Raw genomic sequence first — 19,388 nt, forward strand, 5'->3', positions numbered from 1 at the left:
CAAAAGTGTAAGCTCTGGAATGACATCCTGACTCACCTTGAAATCTCTTAGCCATATAAACTCATTTGTCTTTACTCTTTCCACCTTTTGGTCAAGGTCTTTTTCCAGGTGCATTGCTAGTTGGCACTTGGTAATAATCTCTTGGTGCCAGGGAAGCTCATCCCTGAGAGTCATGTCTCAAGCCAGGAAGAATGTAATGCATTTATATGCTGAGTCTGGCTTAGAGAGAGGCCACGTTTGAGCAATAAGGAGGCTCTCAGGAGGTAACTCTTAGACAACATATAATACTAGGCTAAGTTTCAATTTCAAAAGAAAAAGTTCATATGTACAGTCATCAGTGTGAAGTGCCCATCACTATGGTCCATCCTCCTTCCCTAGGCACTGCCCCTGAACTCGGGGGATTCTTGCAGCCCCATCAGAGAATGTGGCAGAGCTCCCCAGGATGAGAATTCAATATTCTTTTGGTTATTGTGTGGATCTCCACCCACTGTGATAATGACCCTTGAACACTTGAACATACTCATGTGCCTTAGTGGTATGCCCCAGGTGAACCTTCTATCATGCATCCCCCATCACTGATACCCCAGACAAATGATCCTCCCCTGCCACAGTTGTGACCCTTCTGTGACCCAAAACTTCTTCAAAAATTAAACCAACAGAATAACCAAATAAAATTAATAGGAAAATGAAACAGTAGTTTTAAAAAGAAATAAAATACAAAAGGTTGAAAAAATTTTTGATATAAAAATAATTTTTTTACTTTGTCTTTCATCTGTAAGATCTGTTGTTTTCTATATACAGTGACTTTTTTTTCTGTATATTCCCAAGTGTCTTATTTTTAAAATTTTATTCTCAAAGAAGCTTTAGGTTATAGAAAAGTCAAATACAGAATATAAGGGATTCCCAAATACCCAATATCCTTTCTCTATTCACTTCTTCCCTATTAATAACATTCTACATGTGGAAGTTACATTTGTTACTATTGAGATTTATGAAGTATTTTACAAATGTATTTCATTCTCAGATGGAGAGGTCTGTGGAGTTGGACAATATGACCAGAGTCCAAGAGTTTGTCCTTCTGGGTTTGTCCACCAGGATGGGCATAAGAGGTGCCCTGTTTGCCATCTTCCTGACCCTCTACCTGTTGACCCTTTTGGAGAACACTCTCATCATCTACCTCATCTTTAGTCACAGTGAGCTGCGCAAGCCCATGTACTTCTTCCTGGGCAACTTGAGCTGCCTGGAGATGTGCTACGTGTCAGTGACCATGCCTAGCTTGCTCGTGGGGCTGTGGACTGGACCCTGCCATGTGCCCTTCACAGCCTGCATGACCCAACTCTTCTTCTTCATCTCCCTTATCTGCACTGAGTGCACCCTGCTGGCCTCCATGGCCTATGACCGCTATGTGGCCATCTGCCGCCCACTCCAATACCCACTGCTCATGCGGCCCCAGGTCTGCTTGGGCTTGGCCATGGCTTCTTGGCTTGGTGGGCTGCTCGTCTCAGTGATCAAAACAGCTTGCATCGCCAGCCTCTCCTACTGTGGCCCCAATGTCCTCAACCACTTCTTCTGTGATGTCTCCCCTCTGCTCAACCTGTCCTGCACCCATGTGTCCCTGACAGAACTGGTGGACTTCATCTCTGCCATTGTCATCCTCTGGGGCTCCCTCCTTGTGACCATGGCCTCATATGTGGCCATCGGTAGGGCTGTGCTCCACATGCCTTCAGCAGCTGCCCGCCGCAAGGCCTTCTCCACCTGCACCTCCCATCTGGTTGTGGTGGGCATCTTCTACTCGGCCACTCTCTTCATCTATGCTCGCCCCAGCCGCGTTGAAGCCATGGACCTCAACAAGGTGCTGTCGGTCATCTACACGGTGGTCACGCCCATGTGCAACCCCATCATCTACTGCCTGCGGAACAGGGACGTCCAGGCAGCTCTTCACAAAACCTTGCATGGGTCCTGCGGTTGACCAGCTGACTGAGCATGGGACAGCTCTCCAGTTATCAATGATCTGCTTTGTTATTGAGATAGAGTTCTCACACCATAAATTTCACCCTTTTAAACTGTACAACTCAGTGGGTTTTAGGACATTCACAAAGGTTTACAACCATCATCACCATCTAATTCCAAAACGTTTCTTCACCCCTCAAAGAAACCCTGTTCCCATTGGCAGTCACTCTGCATTCCCTCTATACCCTCAGCTTCTGGAAACAATCAATCCACCTCACATCTCTTGGATTTGCTTATTTTGGAATCTCCTATAAACGGAATCATAAAAGATGTGGCATTTTGTGCCTGGTTTCTTTCACTTCACATGTTTTCAAGTTTCACCCATCTAGTAACATGTGTTTGTACTTCATCCCTTATTTTTGCTCAGTAACATCCCATTCTATGTATTTACTACTTTCTGTTAATTCATCAGCTGATGTGCTTTTGGGTTATTCTACTTTTTAGCTGTTGTAAATAATGCTCTGTGAACATTTGTGTATACGTTTTTGTGTGGATTTTAATTTTCATTTCTCTTGGATATATATATGTACCTAGGAGGATCAGAATTGCTGAGTCATAATGGTAACGATACTTAACTTTTGAGGTACTTCCAAAGTGTTTTCCAAAATGGTCTTTATCGGGAAACGGACTTTGGCCCAGTGGTTAGGGCATCCGTCTACCATATGGGAGGTCCGCGGTTCAAACCCCGGGCCTCCTTGACCCGTGTGGAGCTGGCCATGCGCAGTGCTGATGCACGCAAGGAGTGCCGTGCCACGCAAGGGTGTCCCCCGCGTGGGGGAGCCCCACGCGCAAGGAGTGCGCCCATGAGAAGAGCCGCCCAGCGTGAAAAGAAAGTGCAGCCTGCCCAGGAGTGGCGCCGCCCACACTTCCCGTGCCGCTGATGACAACAGAAGCGGACAAAGAAACAAGACGCAGCAAATAGACACCAAGAACAGACAACCAGGGGAGGGGGGGAAATTAAATAAATAAATAAATCTTTAAAAAAAAAAAAAACAAAAAAAAACAAAATGGTCTTTATCATGGTTATTATATATTAATTATATAAAATATATAAGTGTGTATTATATATTACATATATATACAGATTAAATAAGATTGGGAGCAGTTGTAAACAGGCAATTCATAGGTGGAACAAAACAAATCATCAAATGAATTTTAAAAACCTCACTGGCACTAAGGAATATACTAATTCAACAAATTTTACCATCCCTGCATCATGTCAGAAAAATTTTAAATAATTGTTAACACATGAATCTAATAAGGCTGTGGGAAAATGAGCACTGTTTCTCATATATTGTTTTTGGTGGCACCACTTCTTAGAAATCATCATCATCATAATCTTTCCTGGAGAGAAACTTGGTAGCATCTGTTAAAACTTTAATCATGCCTGCACTTTGACCCAGCATCTCCAATTTTGCAAATACCTAAAAAAATATTAAAACACTGGTCTGTAAAAACATACATATAAAGTTGTTTATTGTAATGTTGTTCTGAGTAGTACAAACAGGAAAGAATGTGATTATTCATTAACTGGATAATAATTGAATAAATTATGGTGCCTCCATAGTATAAAATTTTATGAAGGTTTTAAAAACAATTAATTATAGCTCTATGTATGGGCCTGAAGGCATGGATATATTTGTTAGTAAAAAGGTAAAATTCAGAGAAATGTGTGTAATAAAATCTTATTTTTAAAAACAAAAACTATATGAATGCCTGTATACGTTTCTACAGATTTTTTGAGGATGCTTACATAGACACACACAAAATTCAGGGAAAGCGAGAGCATTTATGTAAATTTAAGCAATAATAAAGAGTTATTAATTGAATTTAATAGTGTTTCTGGAGGGTAATTTGGTAACATGCATCAGAACCCTCCATGTGCATGTGTTTTGTCTCAGCACATCACCATCAGGTATTTATGCCAAGAAAATAGTTTAGGATGCGTGCAACAATGTAGCTGTGATAATGTTCACAGCAGAGTGTTTTATAATGGAAACTATAAAGCAGTAGTGTTTGGTTAAAATAAACTGTGGGGGTGGCAAGTGGAACTCTGTGGTTGAGCACTTGCTTCACATATACAAGGTCTGGGGTTCAATCCCTGTACCTCCTAAAAACCACGACAACAAAATTGCAGCACATCTACACATTGGAATTCTAAGGTCTCATGAAAAATAATTTTTGCAAGTATATTTACTGCCATTAAAGATGTCAACTATATATTATGATGTAGAAAAGTCAGATTATAAAACAGCATGTATGGTATTCTGTTTCAATTTTTAAAATGCAATGTGTGTCAATATGTATATAGTGAAGTATTTTAAATTAATACCATAAAATACTAATATTAATGGTGATTGACATTGGGTGGACAACCTTGTGAGTGCTTTATTTTTATTTTCACCTTGCTGTGTTCTGTGAGTTCAGTTTTCTGTGGTGAGCACGTATTGCTTTTGTAATACAAAGTGTTTAAAATATACATTTTGGGAAGCAGACTTGGCCCAATGGATAGGGTGTCCCCCTACTACATGGGAAGTCCGCAGTTCAAACCCAAGGCCCACTTGACCGGTGTGGAGCTGGCCCATGTGCAGTGCTGATGTGCGCAAGGAGTGCCGTGCCATGAAGGGGTGTCCCCTGCGTAGGGGAGCCCCACCTGCAAGGAGTGCGCCCCCTTAGGAAAGCCACCCAGCGCAAAAGAAAGTGCAGCCTGCCCAGGAATGGTGACGCACACACAGAGAGCTGACACAACAAGATGATGTAACAAAAGGAGAGACAGATTCCTGGTGCCACTGATAAGGATAGAAATGGTCACAGAAGAACACACAGTGATGGACACAGAGAGCAGACAACTGCGGGGGGCGGGGGTGAAGGGGAGAGAAATAAATAAAAAAATAAATCTTTAAAAAAATAAAATGAAATAAAATATACATTTTTAATTATCTTTCTTTTTACATAAGATAGAGCCATATCTTTTAAACTTGGAATTCAAGGTCCCAAACAGGTTTTGGTGTGAGCCACACTAGTCTCGTCATTTCCTGGACCTGTTGTCCTCTGACATAGCTGCCTTTGCAGACGCTGTTCCAGCTGCCAGAAAGCCCTTGTCCTTCCTTCTCCTCCCTTCCAGGCTCAGTTTCAGGTGACTTTCTCCAGGGAGTTTTTCCTAATTGCCCTAACATTTAGGCACAATGGACTGTTCCTGCTTTAGTCTCCTCTATTAGCCACACAATTTGAAAATAGATACCAGCAAGCACTACCAGAGTATAGAACTCGTCCTTCCTTGGTGCCAAGGCTAAAGGCAATGCCTCATGCATAGTAGGTGCTTGGTAGGGTGGTCGAGAAATAAATAAGCAATAAATATAGATGATACATTATAATATAAATATGCACCATATTATTTATATAAATAAAACAATTAACCTTGATAAAAGGCAATATCTTATTGATCTTCATATTTCCAATGATTCATGCCTATGATTTTACCTATTGCTTATTGAGAACTTTTTGTCTTTCAGATGCTATACAAAGCTCTTTATATAGATGATCACATTCAAAATCTCATAACCACACTCTAAGGGAAGTTTCCCTGGTAAAGATTGTTAATCATCTCCCCTTAATAATTTTCCCTTCTTCCTTTAGTAATAGAGCACAAAATGTCAGCTGGGAACATGGGCACAAGAATTAAGACTACTTTTCCAAGCTTCCTCCTTGTCTCTAGATTGGGCCATACTACTCTGTTAATGGCAAAGTTTAAGGTCATGCCTTTATTGGGAAGGAGCATTTTGTCCTTTGTTCCTTCTCCCTTATGGTTGGGACACAGACTTGCTGGCTGAACCTGGAGCAGCCATCTTGAACACTGACTTGGAACCTACATGCTGAAATTGGTAGACCAATAAAATAGAGGGACTTTGATTCTCTGACATTTTGAGCTGCCATATTAATCCTGAATTGTAACCACCAGTAATCTTAACTTAACGGGAAATAAAAGTCTTTCTTGTTTAAACAACTATTTTTGGCTGAACTCATCATCTAACTAATTCAGCATACTGTATTATTCAGCTATTGATACAGTAATGCTATGTAACAAGAAATCTCCAAATCTCAGTGGCTTCTATAGCAAAGACTTCCTGGCTCATGGGTCTCTTGTTAACTGGTGTGGCTCTACTTCAGGGTGTGGCTTAAGTTCAGGCAGGCTCCACTTGTTTCTTACCCAGGAACCATCAGCTCCCAGGATGTACTGCTCTCAAGGCAAACTGAAGAAGTACAAGAAAAGAAGTGGAAACACCCACTGCTTCTTCAGGTTTCAGCTTGGAAATCGCATCCTGTCCATTTTGTTCAGATTCCATTAGCCCAATGGAATTGGCTTTTGGGTTTTATGATCAAACCCAAAGCAAGTGGGGGCAGGAACGTTTATTTCATGTGTAGTGAAGCCATAATCAGTGCAGTGAGTGAAGGAAAGTTTGGTAGCAGACGGACGGTCTCACTGAAGAAAATTCTATTGTTCTTATTTTACATAAGGAAACTTGGCCCAGGGATCTTAAATAACTTTTTTTGACTTTTTTTTCATTTTAACTTTATTTTGTACTTTTAGTCATTGAAAATATAAACTATAATTAATAATAAAAAGAAAGTATCATTGATTAAAATACATTTCTCAATCAAATGTACTGGATACGTAAACATTTTTTTGGAATCATGTAATGTGCTACATGATATATTTGGTTCTTAATAATGCAATCATACAGTATGTGTCCTTTTGTGTCTGGCTTGCTTCACTCAACATAATGTCCTCCAGGTTCATCCATGTTTACATATGCCTTATGACTTCATTTCTTCTTATATCTGCATAATATTCCATTGTGAGAATACAGCAGTTTGTTTATCCACTCACTGGTTGATGGACACCTGGCTTGTTTCCAATTTTTGGCAACCATGAATAATGTCACTATGAACATCAGTGTGCAGATGGCTGTTTGTGTCACTGCTCTCAGTTCTTCTGGGTATATACCCAGTAGGGGTATTGCAGGGTCATGTGGCAAGTCTACATTCAACTTCTTTAGGAACTGCCAAACAGTCCTCCACAGTGGCTGTACCATTCTACATTCCCACCAACAGAGAATAAGCGTTCCTATCTCTCCATATCCTCTCCAGCACTTGTAGATCTCTGTCTTTTTAATGGTGGCCATTGTGATAGGTGAGAAATGAGATTTCGTTGTAGTTTTGATTTGCATTAACCCTAATCATTAGTGACGTAGAGCGTTTTTTCATGTCTTTTTTTGCCATTTGTATTTCTTCTTTGGATAAATGTCTATTCAACTGTTTTGCCCATTTTAAAAATTGGGTCATTTGTTTATTTATTGTTGAGTTGTAACATCTCTTTATATATCCTGGATATTTTTTTAAAAAAATTATTTATTTATTTATTTTTTTAAATTATGAAAAATATGAGGTCCCATTCAACCCCACCGCCCCCGCCCCCCACTCCCCCCACAGCAACACTCTCTCCCATCATCATGACACATCCATTGCACCTGGTAAGTTCATCTCTGAGCATCACTGCACCCCATAGTCAATGGTCCACATCATAGCCCAGACTCTCTCACGTTCCATCCAGTGGGCCCTGGGGGGATCTATAATGTCCCGTAATTGTCCATGAAGCACTATCCAGGACAACTCCACGTCCCGAAAACGCCTCCACATCTCATCTCTTCCTCCCGTTCCCCACACCCAGCAGCCACCATGGCTACCGTTCCCACACCCATTCCACATTTTCTCTGTGGACATTGGATTGGTTGTGTCCATTGCACATCTATGTCAAGTGAGGGCTTAGATTCCATATGGGTACTGGATGCACTCCTCCCGCTTCCAGTTGTAGACACTCTAGGCTCCATGTTGTGGTGGTTGACCTTCTTCAACTCCATGTTAGCTGAGTGGAGTAAGTCCAATAAATCAAAGTGTAGGAGCTGAAGTCTGTTGAGGCTCTGGGCCTGGGTGTCATATTATCAGTCCAGAGATTCAAATCCCCTACATATATCTTAAACCCAGCACCGACTACAATTCCAATAAAGTAGCATGCAAGTCTTGTGAAAAGAGATCCCCTCTGAGTCCAATTCCATCACGCAGAAACACCAGCTCCAAAGAAGGGCTATCTGTCATGGCAGTGAACCCCTTCTGCCATGACCATAGAACCCGTGGGTCTCTTTATCCCTCAAAAGAACCAATACCTGGGGTTGTATCTACCTTATCTGTCTCTTAGACTCTGTTCAGTTGTACATAGGGGTATTCCTTCTGACAACCTCCAGACTCTTTTTTAGAGACTCACAGCCTTATAATCTCATTTCTCCTTTCCATTTCCCCCTTACATTAGGTCAAACAGCTTCCCGAAGTCATGTCATTATATGTAGACAGGTATATTCTGCTGTTCCGCATTGAATCTTTAATTCAAGGTCATTTTCTAGTTGCTTCTTCAGCTGGTATGTGGTAGTGATCCCTCAGTGCCAGGGAGGCTCATCCCCGGGTGTCATGTCCCACGCTGGGGGGAATGCATCACATCTACACGCTGAGTTTGGCTGTGAGAGTGGCCACATCTGAGTAACATGCAGGCTGTCAGGAGGAAACCCCCAGGCACAATGCTACTCTAGGCCTTGTTCTTATTGCAGGTGTATAGGCTCAAAAGTGTAACCATTAGTATCACGAGCCCACTGTTGGGCCCTCCTTCCTTCCTGGTTCTTGCCGTTATCCTGGATATTTAACCTTATGGGACATGTCATTTTCAAATACCTTTTATTGAGTCACCTGACTTTTCACCCTTTTGACAAAATCCTCTGAGGAGCAAAAGTGTTTAATTTTGAGGAGGTCCCATTTATCTATTTTCTTTTTTGCACATGCTTTGGGTGTAAGGTCCAAGAAACAACCACTTACTGCAAGGTCTTGAAGATGCTTCCCTACATTTTCTGCTAGTAGTTTTATGGATCTGGCTTTTATATTAGGTCTTTGATCCATTTTGAGTTGATTTTTGTATAGGGACTGAGATAAGGGTCCTTTTTCATACTTTTGATAATTGATATCCAGTTCTCCTAGCACCATTTTTTGAAGAGACCTTTTTCCTCTTAACATGGACTTGGTAGATTTTTAAAAAGTCAGTTTACTGTATAGGTGAGGGTTTATTTCTGGATTTTCAATTCTATTCCACTGATCAATGTGTCTATCTTCATGCCAGTACCATACTGGTTTGGTTGGTTATTTATTCATTTATTTATTTATTTAATCGTCTTTTTTTAAAAGATACACAAATCACAAAAAAATGTTACATTGAAAAATATAAGAGGTTCCCACATACCCCACACCCCACCCCACTCCTCCCACATCAACAACTTCCCTCATCATTGTGGGACATTCATTGCTTTTGGTGAATACATTTTGAAGCACTGCTGAACTGCATGGATTATAGTTTACATTGTAGTTTACACTCTCCCCCAGTCCATTCAGTGGGTTATGGCAGGATATATAATGTTCAGCATCTGTCCCTGCAATATCATTTAGGACAACTCCAAGTCCCAAAAATGCCCCCACATCTCATCTCTACTTTCCTCTCCCTGCCCTCAGCAAGTGCCTTGGCTACTTTCTCCAGATCAATGCTACAATTTCTTCCACTATTAGTCACAATAGTTCTGTAGTAGAATACCAGTAAGTCCACTCTAACCCATATTTTATTCCTCCATCCTGTGGACCCTGGGTTGGTGATCTCAGCTCCACCTCTATATCAAGAGGGGGCTTAGATCCATGGTTGATGGATGTGATTCTTCTGCTTAGGTTCCAGATTCCATTAGCCCAATCAAGTTTTATGGGCACTTTCAGTTCCCTGGTGTGGTGGTTGACCATTTTCACCTCCATGTTAGCCAACCTATGCAAGCCCAACAAACCAGAGAGTAGGAGCTGCAACTCTGCTGAGGCACAGGACCCAGCTGACACATGGCCAGTCCAGAGATTGAAGTCTCCTGAGTATACACCACAACACATCCAGCACCAACCACAGGATCAGTAAAAGTGATAAAAGAGACATGTGTAGAAAGTTCACACCTGAGTCAAACTCCATCACACTCAGGAACACAAACTCCCAGGTAAGGCACACAGACAAGGCACCAAACTCTAGAATGAACCATCATGACCATATAACCTGTGTGTCTCTGCAGCCCCCAGGAGCACCAGCACCTGGGATTGTAGCCACTCTGGCTGTCTCTGGGATCCTGCTGAGGAGTGCATAAGCATGTCCCCTCTGATGACCTCCCAACTCTTTTTTGAAGACTCTTAGCCATACAAACTCATTTATCTTCACCATTTCCCCCTTTCATTCAAGGTATCTTTCTAGTTGCATCACCAGTTAGTGATTGGTAGTAATCCCTCAGTGCCAGGGAGGCTCAGCCCTAGGAGTCATGTCCCATGCTGGGGGGAAGGCAATGCCGAATTTGGCTTAGAGAGTGGCCTCATTTGAGCAACATGGAGGCTTCAGGAGGTACCTCTTAGGCACCCTAAAGCTCTAGGCATAGTTCACATTTCAGGCACACAGGCTCACCAGCATAATTATCAGTATCAAGAGCTCATCATTTGGACCATCCTTCTCCACTGGTCTTTGCCATTGCACTCAGGGGATTGTTGCTGTTCCATTGGGGAATGTGACAGAGCTCCCCTGGCCAGGAACCCAGCACTCCCTCAGTTGTCATTTGTAATTGTAACTACCACGAAAACACCCAACATATATCTGAACAATTTTATGTACTCTATATACATGCCCTGGAAACCTCCCTCCCAACCATGTGTCCCCCATCAATAACACCCCACACCAGTGATCCTCCTCTGTCATTGTTGAACCCCTCTGTGGTCCAAAATTTCTTCAAAAATGAAGACAAATATATTGCCAAATTCAATTAATAGGAAAATGAAATAGTAGTGATATGTTTAAAGATTAGAAATAGAATACATACTAATTTAGAAAAACTAAAAGTAAAAACAAATTGGGGTATTAAAAAATGAAAAATATCATAAAACTTTTTTTGATGTTTTGCCTTTCATCACTGTAATTGGTATTGCCCTGTATGTGCAGTGGCAAGGCAATTTCTTTCATTTCTTCCTCAGTGTTTACATCCTTTCTTTCTTTTTTCTTTCTAATTTTTAATTTTGTCTTCAAAAATTTTAGGTTGTACTACAGTCACATATACAATATAGGGGACTCCCATATATCCAACATCAAACCCTTTTCCCCCTTCCCCAGCAATGATCTTTTTATATGTTCACGCTGTATTTGCTGCAACTCATTTACAGATATTGAAACAGCTATCAAACCTGGTTCCATTTTGGCTTACATTATTACTTATATTTTAGACCGTACAATTTTCTAAATTTTTAGTTACCTTATGTTTTACATTATGGTTTACATTTTAGCCTATAGACTTTTATACATTTTTGGTGTAATTTAACATGTCCTATATCCATCACTGCATGGTCTTGTGGAACTCTTCCATTGCCCCCCAGTTACCTGCTTCCATCTATTCGATTCCTCTCTTCTCCTTCCCTCAGGGCACACAGTGACAATCAATCTTCACTACTTGAAGGACCAGATTCACAGATACTTGCAACAATGCTAAGGGCTTGACATACTAGAATGCCCACCCCCATTGGGAGCCACCATTCTCTACAGAGACACAACTCCCTCTGTTTGAGAGCATCAGGCCTCCCCAGGATGTGAGTACACCTTCACACTCATTGTATGGATCTCCACCCAGTGGTATAACACCCTATGACAAGATGAGCACTCACACACTCCCTAGAAGTCAGTCGCTGTACTAGATGCCAGATGCCCCCCTTAAGCACCTTAAAGAGTTGATCCTTCCTTATAATATTTTCTAAAGAGTTTTCTCAAGATTGTAGTTTCAATCACATACCTGACAATCTCCCATGTTCAACAGTATCCCCCCAGCCCCAATTCCTTGGGCCATCTGACACTTCCTCCCATCCCTAGCCCCCCTCAAGCCTGCAACCCCCCACCAAAGGTATCCCTATACCTCCATCTTATCCCTTTCCTGTACATATACTTACCTCCAGCTTATCATAGATTTCACCCATGTAGGCATCAGCTCACAACCTTCCTCTCCCCACCGCACCAACTTCCTGTAAACCTCTAGCCAGTCTCTATCTTGCTGAGACTGCTTAATTTGCTTATTTCATATCAGAGAGGTCATGTAGTATTTGTCCTTCAATACCTGACTTGTTTCATTCAACATAAGATCCTCAAGATTCATCCATGTTATCCCATGTGTTTGTACGGTATTCCTTCTAATAGCTGAGTAGTATTCCATTGTATGTATATACCACATTTTATTTATCCACTCATCTGTTGCTGGGAATTTGGGTTGATTTCAACTTTTGCAAATGTGGGTAATGCTGCTATGAACATTGATGTGCATATATCAGTTTGTGTCCTTGTTTTCAGATCTTCTGGGTATATATTCAGCAGTGGAATTGATGGGTCATATGGCAAATATATAGCTAGTTTTTGAGAAACCACCAAACTGTCCTTCAGAATCTCTAGATCCTTCTGCATTCCCACCAGCAGTAGATGAGTGTTCCCATTTCTCCACATACTCTCCAACACTTGAAGTCTTCTGGGTTTTTTTTGATAGCCACCAGTCTTATGGGTGTAAGATGGTATCTCATTGTAGCCCTGATTTGCATTTCCCTAATAGCTAGTGATTTTGAGCATTTTTCATGTACTTTTTAGCCATTTGTATTTCTTCTTTATAGAAGAGTCTGTTCAAATCTCTTGCCCATTTTTTGAATGGGTTTTTTGTCTTTTTATTTTTGAGATATAGGAATTCTTTATATATACAGGGTATTAGTCTCCTATCAGCTATATGGTTACTAAATATTTTCTCCCATTGTGTAGGCTCTCTTTTCACTTTCTTGACAGACTCCTTTGAGGTGCAAAAGGCTTTAATTTTGAGGAAGTCCCATTTATCTATTTGTTCTTTTGCTTCTCATGCTTTGGTGTGAAGCTCATGAAGACATTTCCTATTACAAGGTCCTGTAGACGTTTCCCTACATTGTTTTCCAAGGTCTGTGTGGTCTTGGCTCTTATATATTGGTCTTTGATCCATCTTGAGTTGATTTTTATATGAACTGTGAGATGGTAATCCTCTTTCATTCTTTTGCATATGGATATCCAATTCTCCAGGCACCATTTGTTGAAGAGGTCATTCTCTCCCAGTTGAGTGGGCTTGGTGACCTTGTCGAATATCAGATGACTGTATGTATGCAGATCAATATTAGAACTCTCAATTTGGGCCCATTGGTCAGTATGTCTATCCTTGTGCCAATACCATGCTGTTTTCCCTACTGTAGGTTTGTAGTGTGTTTTGAAGCCAGGCAGTGTGATTCCTTCAATTTGATTTTTCTCTTTCAATATGTCTTTGGCTATTCAGGGCTTCTTTCTTTTCCAAATAAATTTTATAGTTAATTTTTCTAGCTCATTAAAAAATACCGTGCTAACTGGGAGGTTAAGAAGGTCAAACACCACACCAGGGAATAAACAGTGCCAACAATGGCAAGCAGAGTAATTGCATCCATCATCCATGTGGAATCTAAGACCCTCTTGATCTAGAGACGGAGTGGATACCACTATCCCATGGTCCACAGAATGGAGGAAATAAAACATGGATTAGTGTGGACTTACTGATATTTTACTATAAAACTATTGTAACTAGTAATAGAAGAAATTGAGCATGGAGGTGGAGAACATGGCCACAGTAGTTGCTGAGGGAAGGGAGAGGGAAGAAGAGATGTGATGTGGGAGCATTTTTGGGACTTTTAATTGTCCTAAATTATATTGCAGGGTCAGATGCTGGACTTCATATATTCTGCCATAACCTACTGAATGTACTGTGGGAGAGTGTGAACTACAGGGTAAACTATTATCTATGTGGTGCAGCAGTGCCCCAGAATGTGTTCACTGAGTGTGATGAGTGTGACAATGATGGAGGAGGTTGCTGGTGTGGGAGGAGTGGAATGGGGGAGATGGGGGGTATATGGGAACCTCTTATATTTTTTAATGCAATTTTTTTTTTGGTGATGTATGTATCTTCAAAAAATACAATTTAGAAAAATGATGGGTTGGGGGGCTTGGGAGTGGGGTATATGGGAACCTCATTTTTTTAAATGTTTTTTTAAATGTTTTTTTTTTTTTTTTAGTACAACAGCTTTTAATCGCCAAATCTAAGTAATATAAATTATCAGTGCAGCACCCCCTCTTTCACTCCTGACCACCACTCCAAATAAGAGTGCTTACATGGTTGGTAGATTTTCTTCTACCGAACATAAAGATTTTTGTTATAACCTACATATATGTCTTTATTTTTTTTCTTTTTTTTTATTGACTTTGTAATAATATTACATTAAAAATATATATGTGAGGTCCCATTCAACCCCACCTCTACCCCCCCCCCCCCCCAGCAACACTCGTTCCCATCATCATGACACATCCATTGGATTTGGTAAGTACATCTTTGGGCACCTCTGCACCTCATAGTCAATGGTCCACATCATGGCGTTCTTTGTGATCTATTAACTTTATTTAAAAAGTGTAAAAAATACAGACAAAAAAACTAAAAGAAAGGCATTAATTAAGTATATAAAAATGCTGTGTTGATTTTTATTGAGATTGCATTGAATCTGTAGATCAGTTTTGGTAGGAAGGATATCTTAATGATATTTTGTCTTCCTATCCATGAACACGGAATATTTCCATTTATTTAGGTCTTCTTTGATTTCCTTGAACAGTGTTGTGTAGTTTTCTGTATATAAGTCTTTTACATCTTCAGTTAAATTTATTCCTAGGTATTTGATTTATTTACTATTGTAAATGGTTTTGTTTCTTGATTTCCTCCTCAGATTGTTCATTATTGGTGTACAGAAACGATACTGATTTTTGCACGTTGATCTTATAACCTATGACTTTACTGAGCTCATTTATAAGTTCTAGAAGCTTTGTTGTAGACTTCTTAGGGCTTTCTATGTATAAGATCATCTCATCTGCAAATAGTGATTTTGTCTTCTTCCTTCCCAATTTGGATTTTTTTTCTTTTCTTTTCTTTTTTATTAATTTTTAAAAAAATATTACATTAAAAAAATATGAAGTCCCATTGAACCCCACCGCCCCCACCCCCCACTCCCCCCACAGCAACACTCTCTCCCATCATCATGACACATCCATTGCATTTGGTAAGTACATCTCTGGGCATCACTGCACCTCATAGTTAATGGTCCACATCATAGCCCACACTCTCCCATGTTCCATCCAGTGGGCCCTGGGGCGATCTACAATGTCCTGTAATTGTCCGTGAAGCACCACCCAGGACAACTCCAAGTCCCGAAAACGCCTCCACATCTCATCTCTTCCTCCCATTTCCTGCACCCAGCAGCCACCACGGCCACCCTTCCCACACCAATGCCACATTTTCTCTGTCGACCTTGGATTGGTTGTGTCCATTGCACATCTATGTCAAGAGGGGGCTTAGATCCCAAATGGATACTGGATGCAATCCTCCTGCTTTCAGTTGTAGGCACTCTAGGCTCCATAGTGTGGTGGTTGACCTTCTTCAACTCCATGTTAGCTGAGTGGGGTAAGTCCAATAAATCAGAGTATAGGAGTTGAAGTCTGTTGAGGTCCAGGGCGTGGCTATCATATTGTCAGTCCAGAGATTCAAATCCCCTAAATATATCTTAAACCCCAACACCAACTACGATTCCAGTAAAGTAGCATGAAAGTCTTGTGAAAAGAGATCCCATCTGAGTCCACTTCCATCATGCAGAAACACCGGCTCCAAAGAAGGGCCAACTGACATGGCAGTGAACCCCATCTGCCATGACCATAGAACCCGTGGGTCTCTTCTTTAGCTCTCAAAAGAACCAATACCTGGGGTTGTATCTACTTTATCTGTCTCTGAGACTCTGCTCAGGTGTGCATAAGGGCAATCCTTCTGACAACCTCCAGACTCTTTTTTAGAGACTAATAGCCATATAAACTCATTTCTCCTTTCCATTTCCCCCTTACATTAGGTCAAACAGCATTTTAAAGTCATGTTATTATATATAGACAGGGATATTCTGCTGATCCGCGTTGAACCTTTAATTGAAGGTCATTTTCTAGTTGCATCTTCAGCTGGTATTTGGTAGTGATCCTTCAGTGCCAGGGAGGCTCATCCCTGGGTGTCACGTCCCACGCTGGGGGGAATGCACTGCATCTACATGCTGTTTGGCTTCAAGACTGGCCACATTTGAGTAACATGAAGGCTGTCAGGAGGAAACTCCCAGGCACATTGCTGCTCTAGGCCTTGTTCTTATTTCAGGCGTATAGGCTCACAAGCATAGTCATTAGTATCAGGAGCCCACTATTGGACCCTCATTCCTTCCTGGTTCTTACCGTTGCACCTGGGGGACTGCCGCTGCTCCCCTAGGGACCACGACAGAGCACCCCTGGCCAGGAACCTAGTACCCCCCCAGCTGTTGTTTTTAATTGTTTCCACTATGAGTATATCCAAACATTACCATGCACCCTGGACATATGCCCTGTATAACTCCCTGTCAACCATATATAGCCTGTTAATAACATCCCATACCAGTATTCCTCTGCTGCCATTGTTGAACCACTCTCTGATCCAAAACTTCCTGTAAAGCGAAGCCCAATATAATGTCAGGTTCCCTTACTAGTAAAATGGAATATAGCAATGAGTTTAAAGGTTAGATATAGAGTACGTATTGATTTGGAAAAATTCTACATCTTATCTTTTTCTTTTCTTTTTTCCTAATTATTGAGCTTCTCTTCACAAGAGCCCTAGATCATAGTAATTCATATATACAATATACAGTACTCCCACACATCCACCATAAAACCTTTTCCCTTCCACAGTGATATCTTTTAACTTATTCGTATCATATTTACTGAAACTGATGTACAGACTCTGAAACAATAGCTTTCAAACAAGGTGACATCTGTGCTTACAATGTGGTCCATACTTTAGGATATACAGTTTTCTAAATTTTTTAGTTATCCTATGTTTTACATTATGGTTTACATTATTAGTCTGTCATCCCCTATATGTTTTTGGTGTAATATTACATGTTTTATATTCATCCTTGTGTACTCTCGTGAAACTCCTCTCTTGCCCCCACATTTACCTTGGTTCCATCCATTCAACATCCATTTTCCCCTCCCGTTGGGGCCCACAGCGACAGCCAATCTCCATTTCCTGAGGAGCCACCTCCAGAGATACTTGCAACAGTGTTCAGGGCCTGACTTGCTCAACTGCCCTAATGCCCTGGGAGCCAACCTTTCTCTCGAGAGATACAGTTCCCTCTATTTGATGGCATTAGTCCTCCCCAGGATGCAGGTCCACCCCAACTCTCAGTTCTTGGGTCTCTACCCAATGGTATAACCCACCCTGGCAAAATGAGCATTCAGACATTCCCCAGGAGTCCGTCCCACACCAGACCATCCCCTCTGAGCATCCTAAACAGGTAACCCTCCTAATTATATTTTGATATGATTTTCTCAGTATTTTACTCTCAACCAACACCTGACACTCTCCTATGTTCATATATTGCCCCTCCCTCCCCCCAATTTTTGGGCAATATTACCCATCCGCCCATCCCCAGCCCCCCTCAAACCCGCAAAGCCCTACCCAAAGGCAACCCCTTGCCCCCATTTTATCTCTTCTTTGTGCTCATAGATAGATTCCAGCTCATCATAGATTCCACCCCTGCAGACATCGGCTCACATCCTTCCTCCATCCCCCGATTTCCTGTAAGCCTACTTTCCAGTCTCTAGCTCTCTGAGGCAGCTTGCTTATTTCATATAATTGAGGTCATGTAGTATTTGTCCTTCAATGCCTGGGTTGCTTCACTCAGCATAAGGTTCTCAAGATTCATCCATGTTATCACGTGTGTTTGTAGTGTATTTGTTCTTACAGCCGAGTAGTATTCCATTGTGTGTATATACCACATTTTATTGATCCACTCATCTGTTGATGGGCATTTGGGTTGATTCCAACTTTTGGCGATAGTGAACAATGCTGCTATGAACATTGGTGTACATGTATCGGTTTGTGTCCTTGTTTTCAGTTCTGCTGGGTGTATACCCAGCAGTGGTATTGCTGGGTCATATGGCAAATCTATGGTTAGTTTTTTGAGACACACCAAACTGTCCTCCAGAATGGTTGGATCCTTCTGCATTCCCACCAGCAGTGGATGAGTGTTCCCCTTTCTTCACATCCTCTCCAGCATTTGTATTCTGTTTTTTTCATAGCTGCCAATCTGTGGGAAACAAAGGCATGTTGTTTCCATGGAAGCAAGTTACTTTCTGAGCACTGAGTCATGCTGTCCCTAGAGATATAGGTGCAGGTGGCTAATCTCTCTGGGAAACATAACATTCCAGCAGAACCCAGACTTGATATTTCAGGTAACCTGGGCAACAAGATTAATGACTATATTTGTTTCAATAAATAATAGAACATTATGAGCTTTGGTAACTATCTTATCCACTGTGCACTGTGTTATTTAGAATGAGGTAATGGGAATAGTTAGCTAGAATAGTTGCTGGTTCTCACAATTGCTTGGGGTATACAAAGAAGCCCCTGAGATTAATAAACTTGTCTGATGAGCTTGAGGTTTCAATGCTCGCAGATCACCTGAACCCAATCTTTCTTTATCTTTCATTCCCGATGCCCTTGGGTCCATCTTCTCCTGCAAGTGGTGCCTAAACATGGAGCCTGAGGCAATAACTTTAGCAGAGATTCTTCCACGACAGTATCGGGAATGCAGAAACAGAAAAGCCTTCTTTAAGGTAAGGGTGTCAATCAGTAGTAACCCGGGTTTGGCATTGCCGTGTGTAAATATATTTTAATATTGTTTCTGCTAGCATCAGGGAATAGGTAATCAGCCAGGACACTTGGAAGAATATTCACAAGTTTTAAAAATGCTTTTACATACAGTTGGTGTCACAATAAAAACAGCAGATTTACTTGAGCTTTTTGCCTTAGTTCAGAAACATTGTTACTGGTTTCAGCCTCAGGGACGTAATGTTTTAAATTTGAAACAGTGGAAATGTGTAATGAAAGCTTTAGGAAGAGTATATCAAAGAGGGGAATCCATTCCTTTATCTGTGTGGGCTTTGTGCAAGCAAATTGCTGCCACCTTAGATCCTTTACAGTCTGAAGAAGGAGAGAAAGATGAAATTACTATATTTTTTAAGCCCATAAGTAAATTTAAAATGAAAGAAAGTTGGAACAAAAACAGGAGGTTGAGGCGAATGGGGAACCATCAGGTTTTTCCCCTCA

At 41.2% G+C, this 19,388-nt stretch overlaps 1 protein-coding gene across 1 annotated transcript; it reads left to right on the forward strand.

Annotated features, from left to right (window-relative positions):
- Positions 1-1,024: 1,024 nt before the first annotated feature.
- Positions 1,025-1,969, forward strand: LOC101418553 (olfactory receptor 6Z7-like). Its single transcript, XM_004453846.3, has one exon. The coding sequence runs from the start codon at positions 1,025-1,027 to the stop codon at positions 1,967-1,969; it is 945 nt and encodes a 314-aa protein (XP_004453903.1).
- Positions 1,970-19,388: the final 17,419 nt, after the last annotated feature.

This window comes from Dasypus novemcinctus, chromosome 18, assembly GCF_030445035.2.
Source record: "Dasypus novemcinctus isolate mDasNov1 chromosome 18, mDasNov1.1.hap2, whole genome shotgun sequence".
In the NCBI taxonomy this organism is placed as follows: domain Eukaryota; kingdom Metazoa; phylum Chordata; class Mammalia; order Cingulata; family Dasypodidae; genus Dasypus; species Dasypus novemcinctus.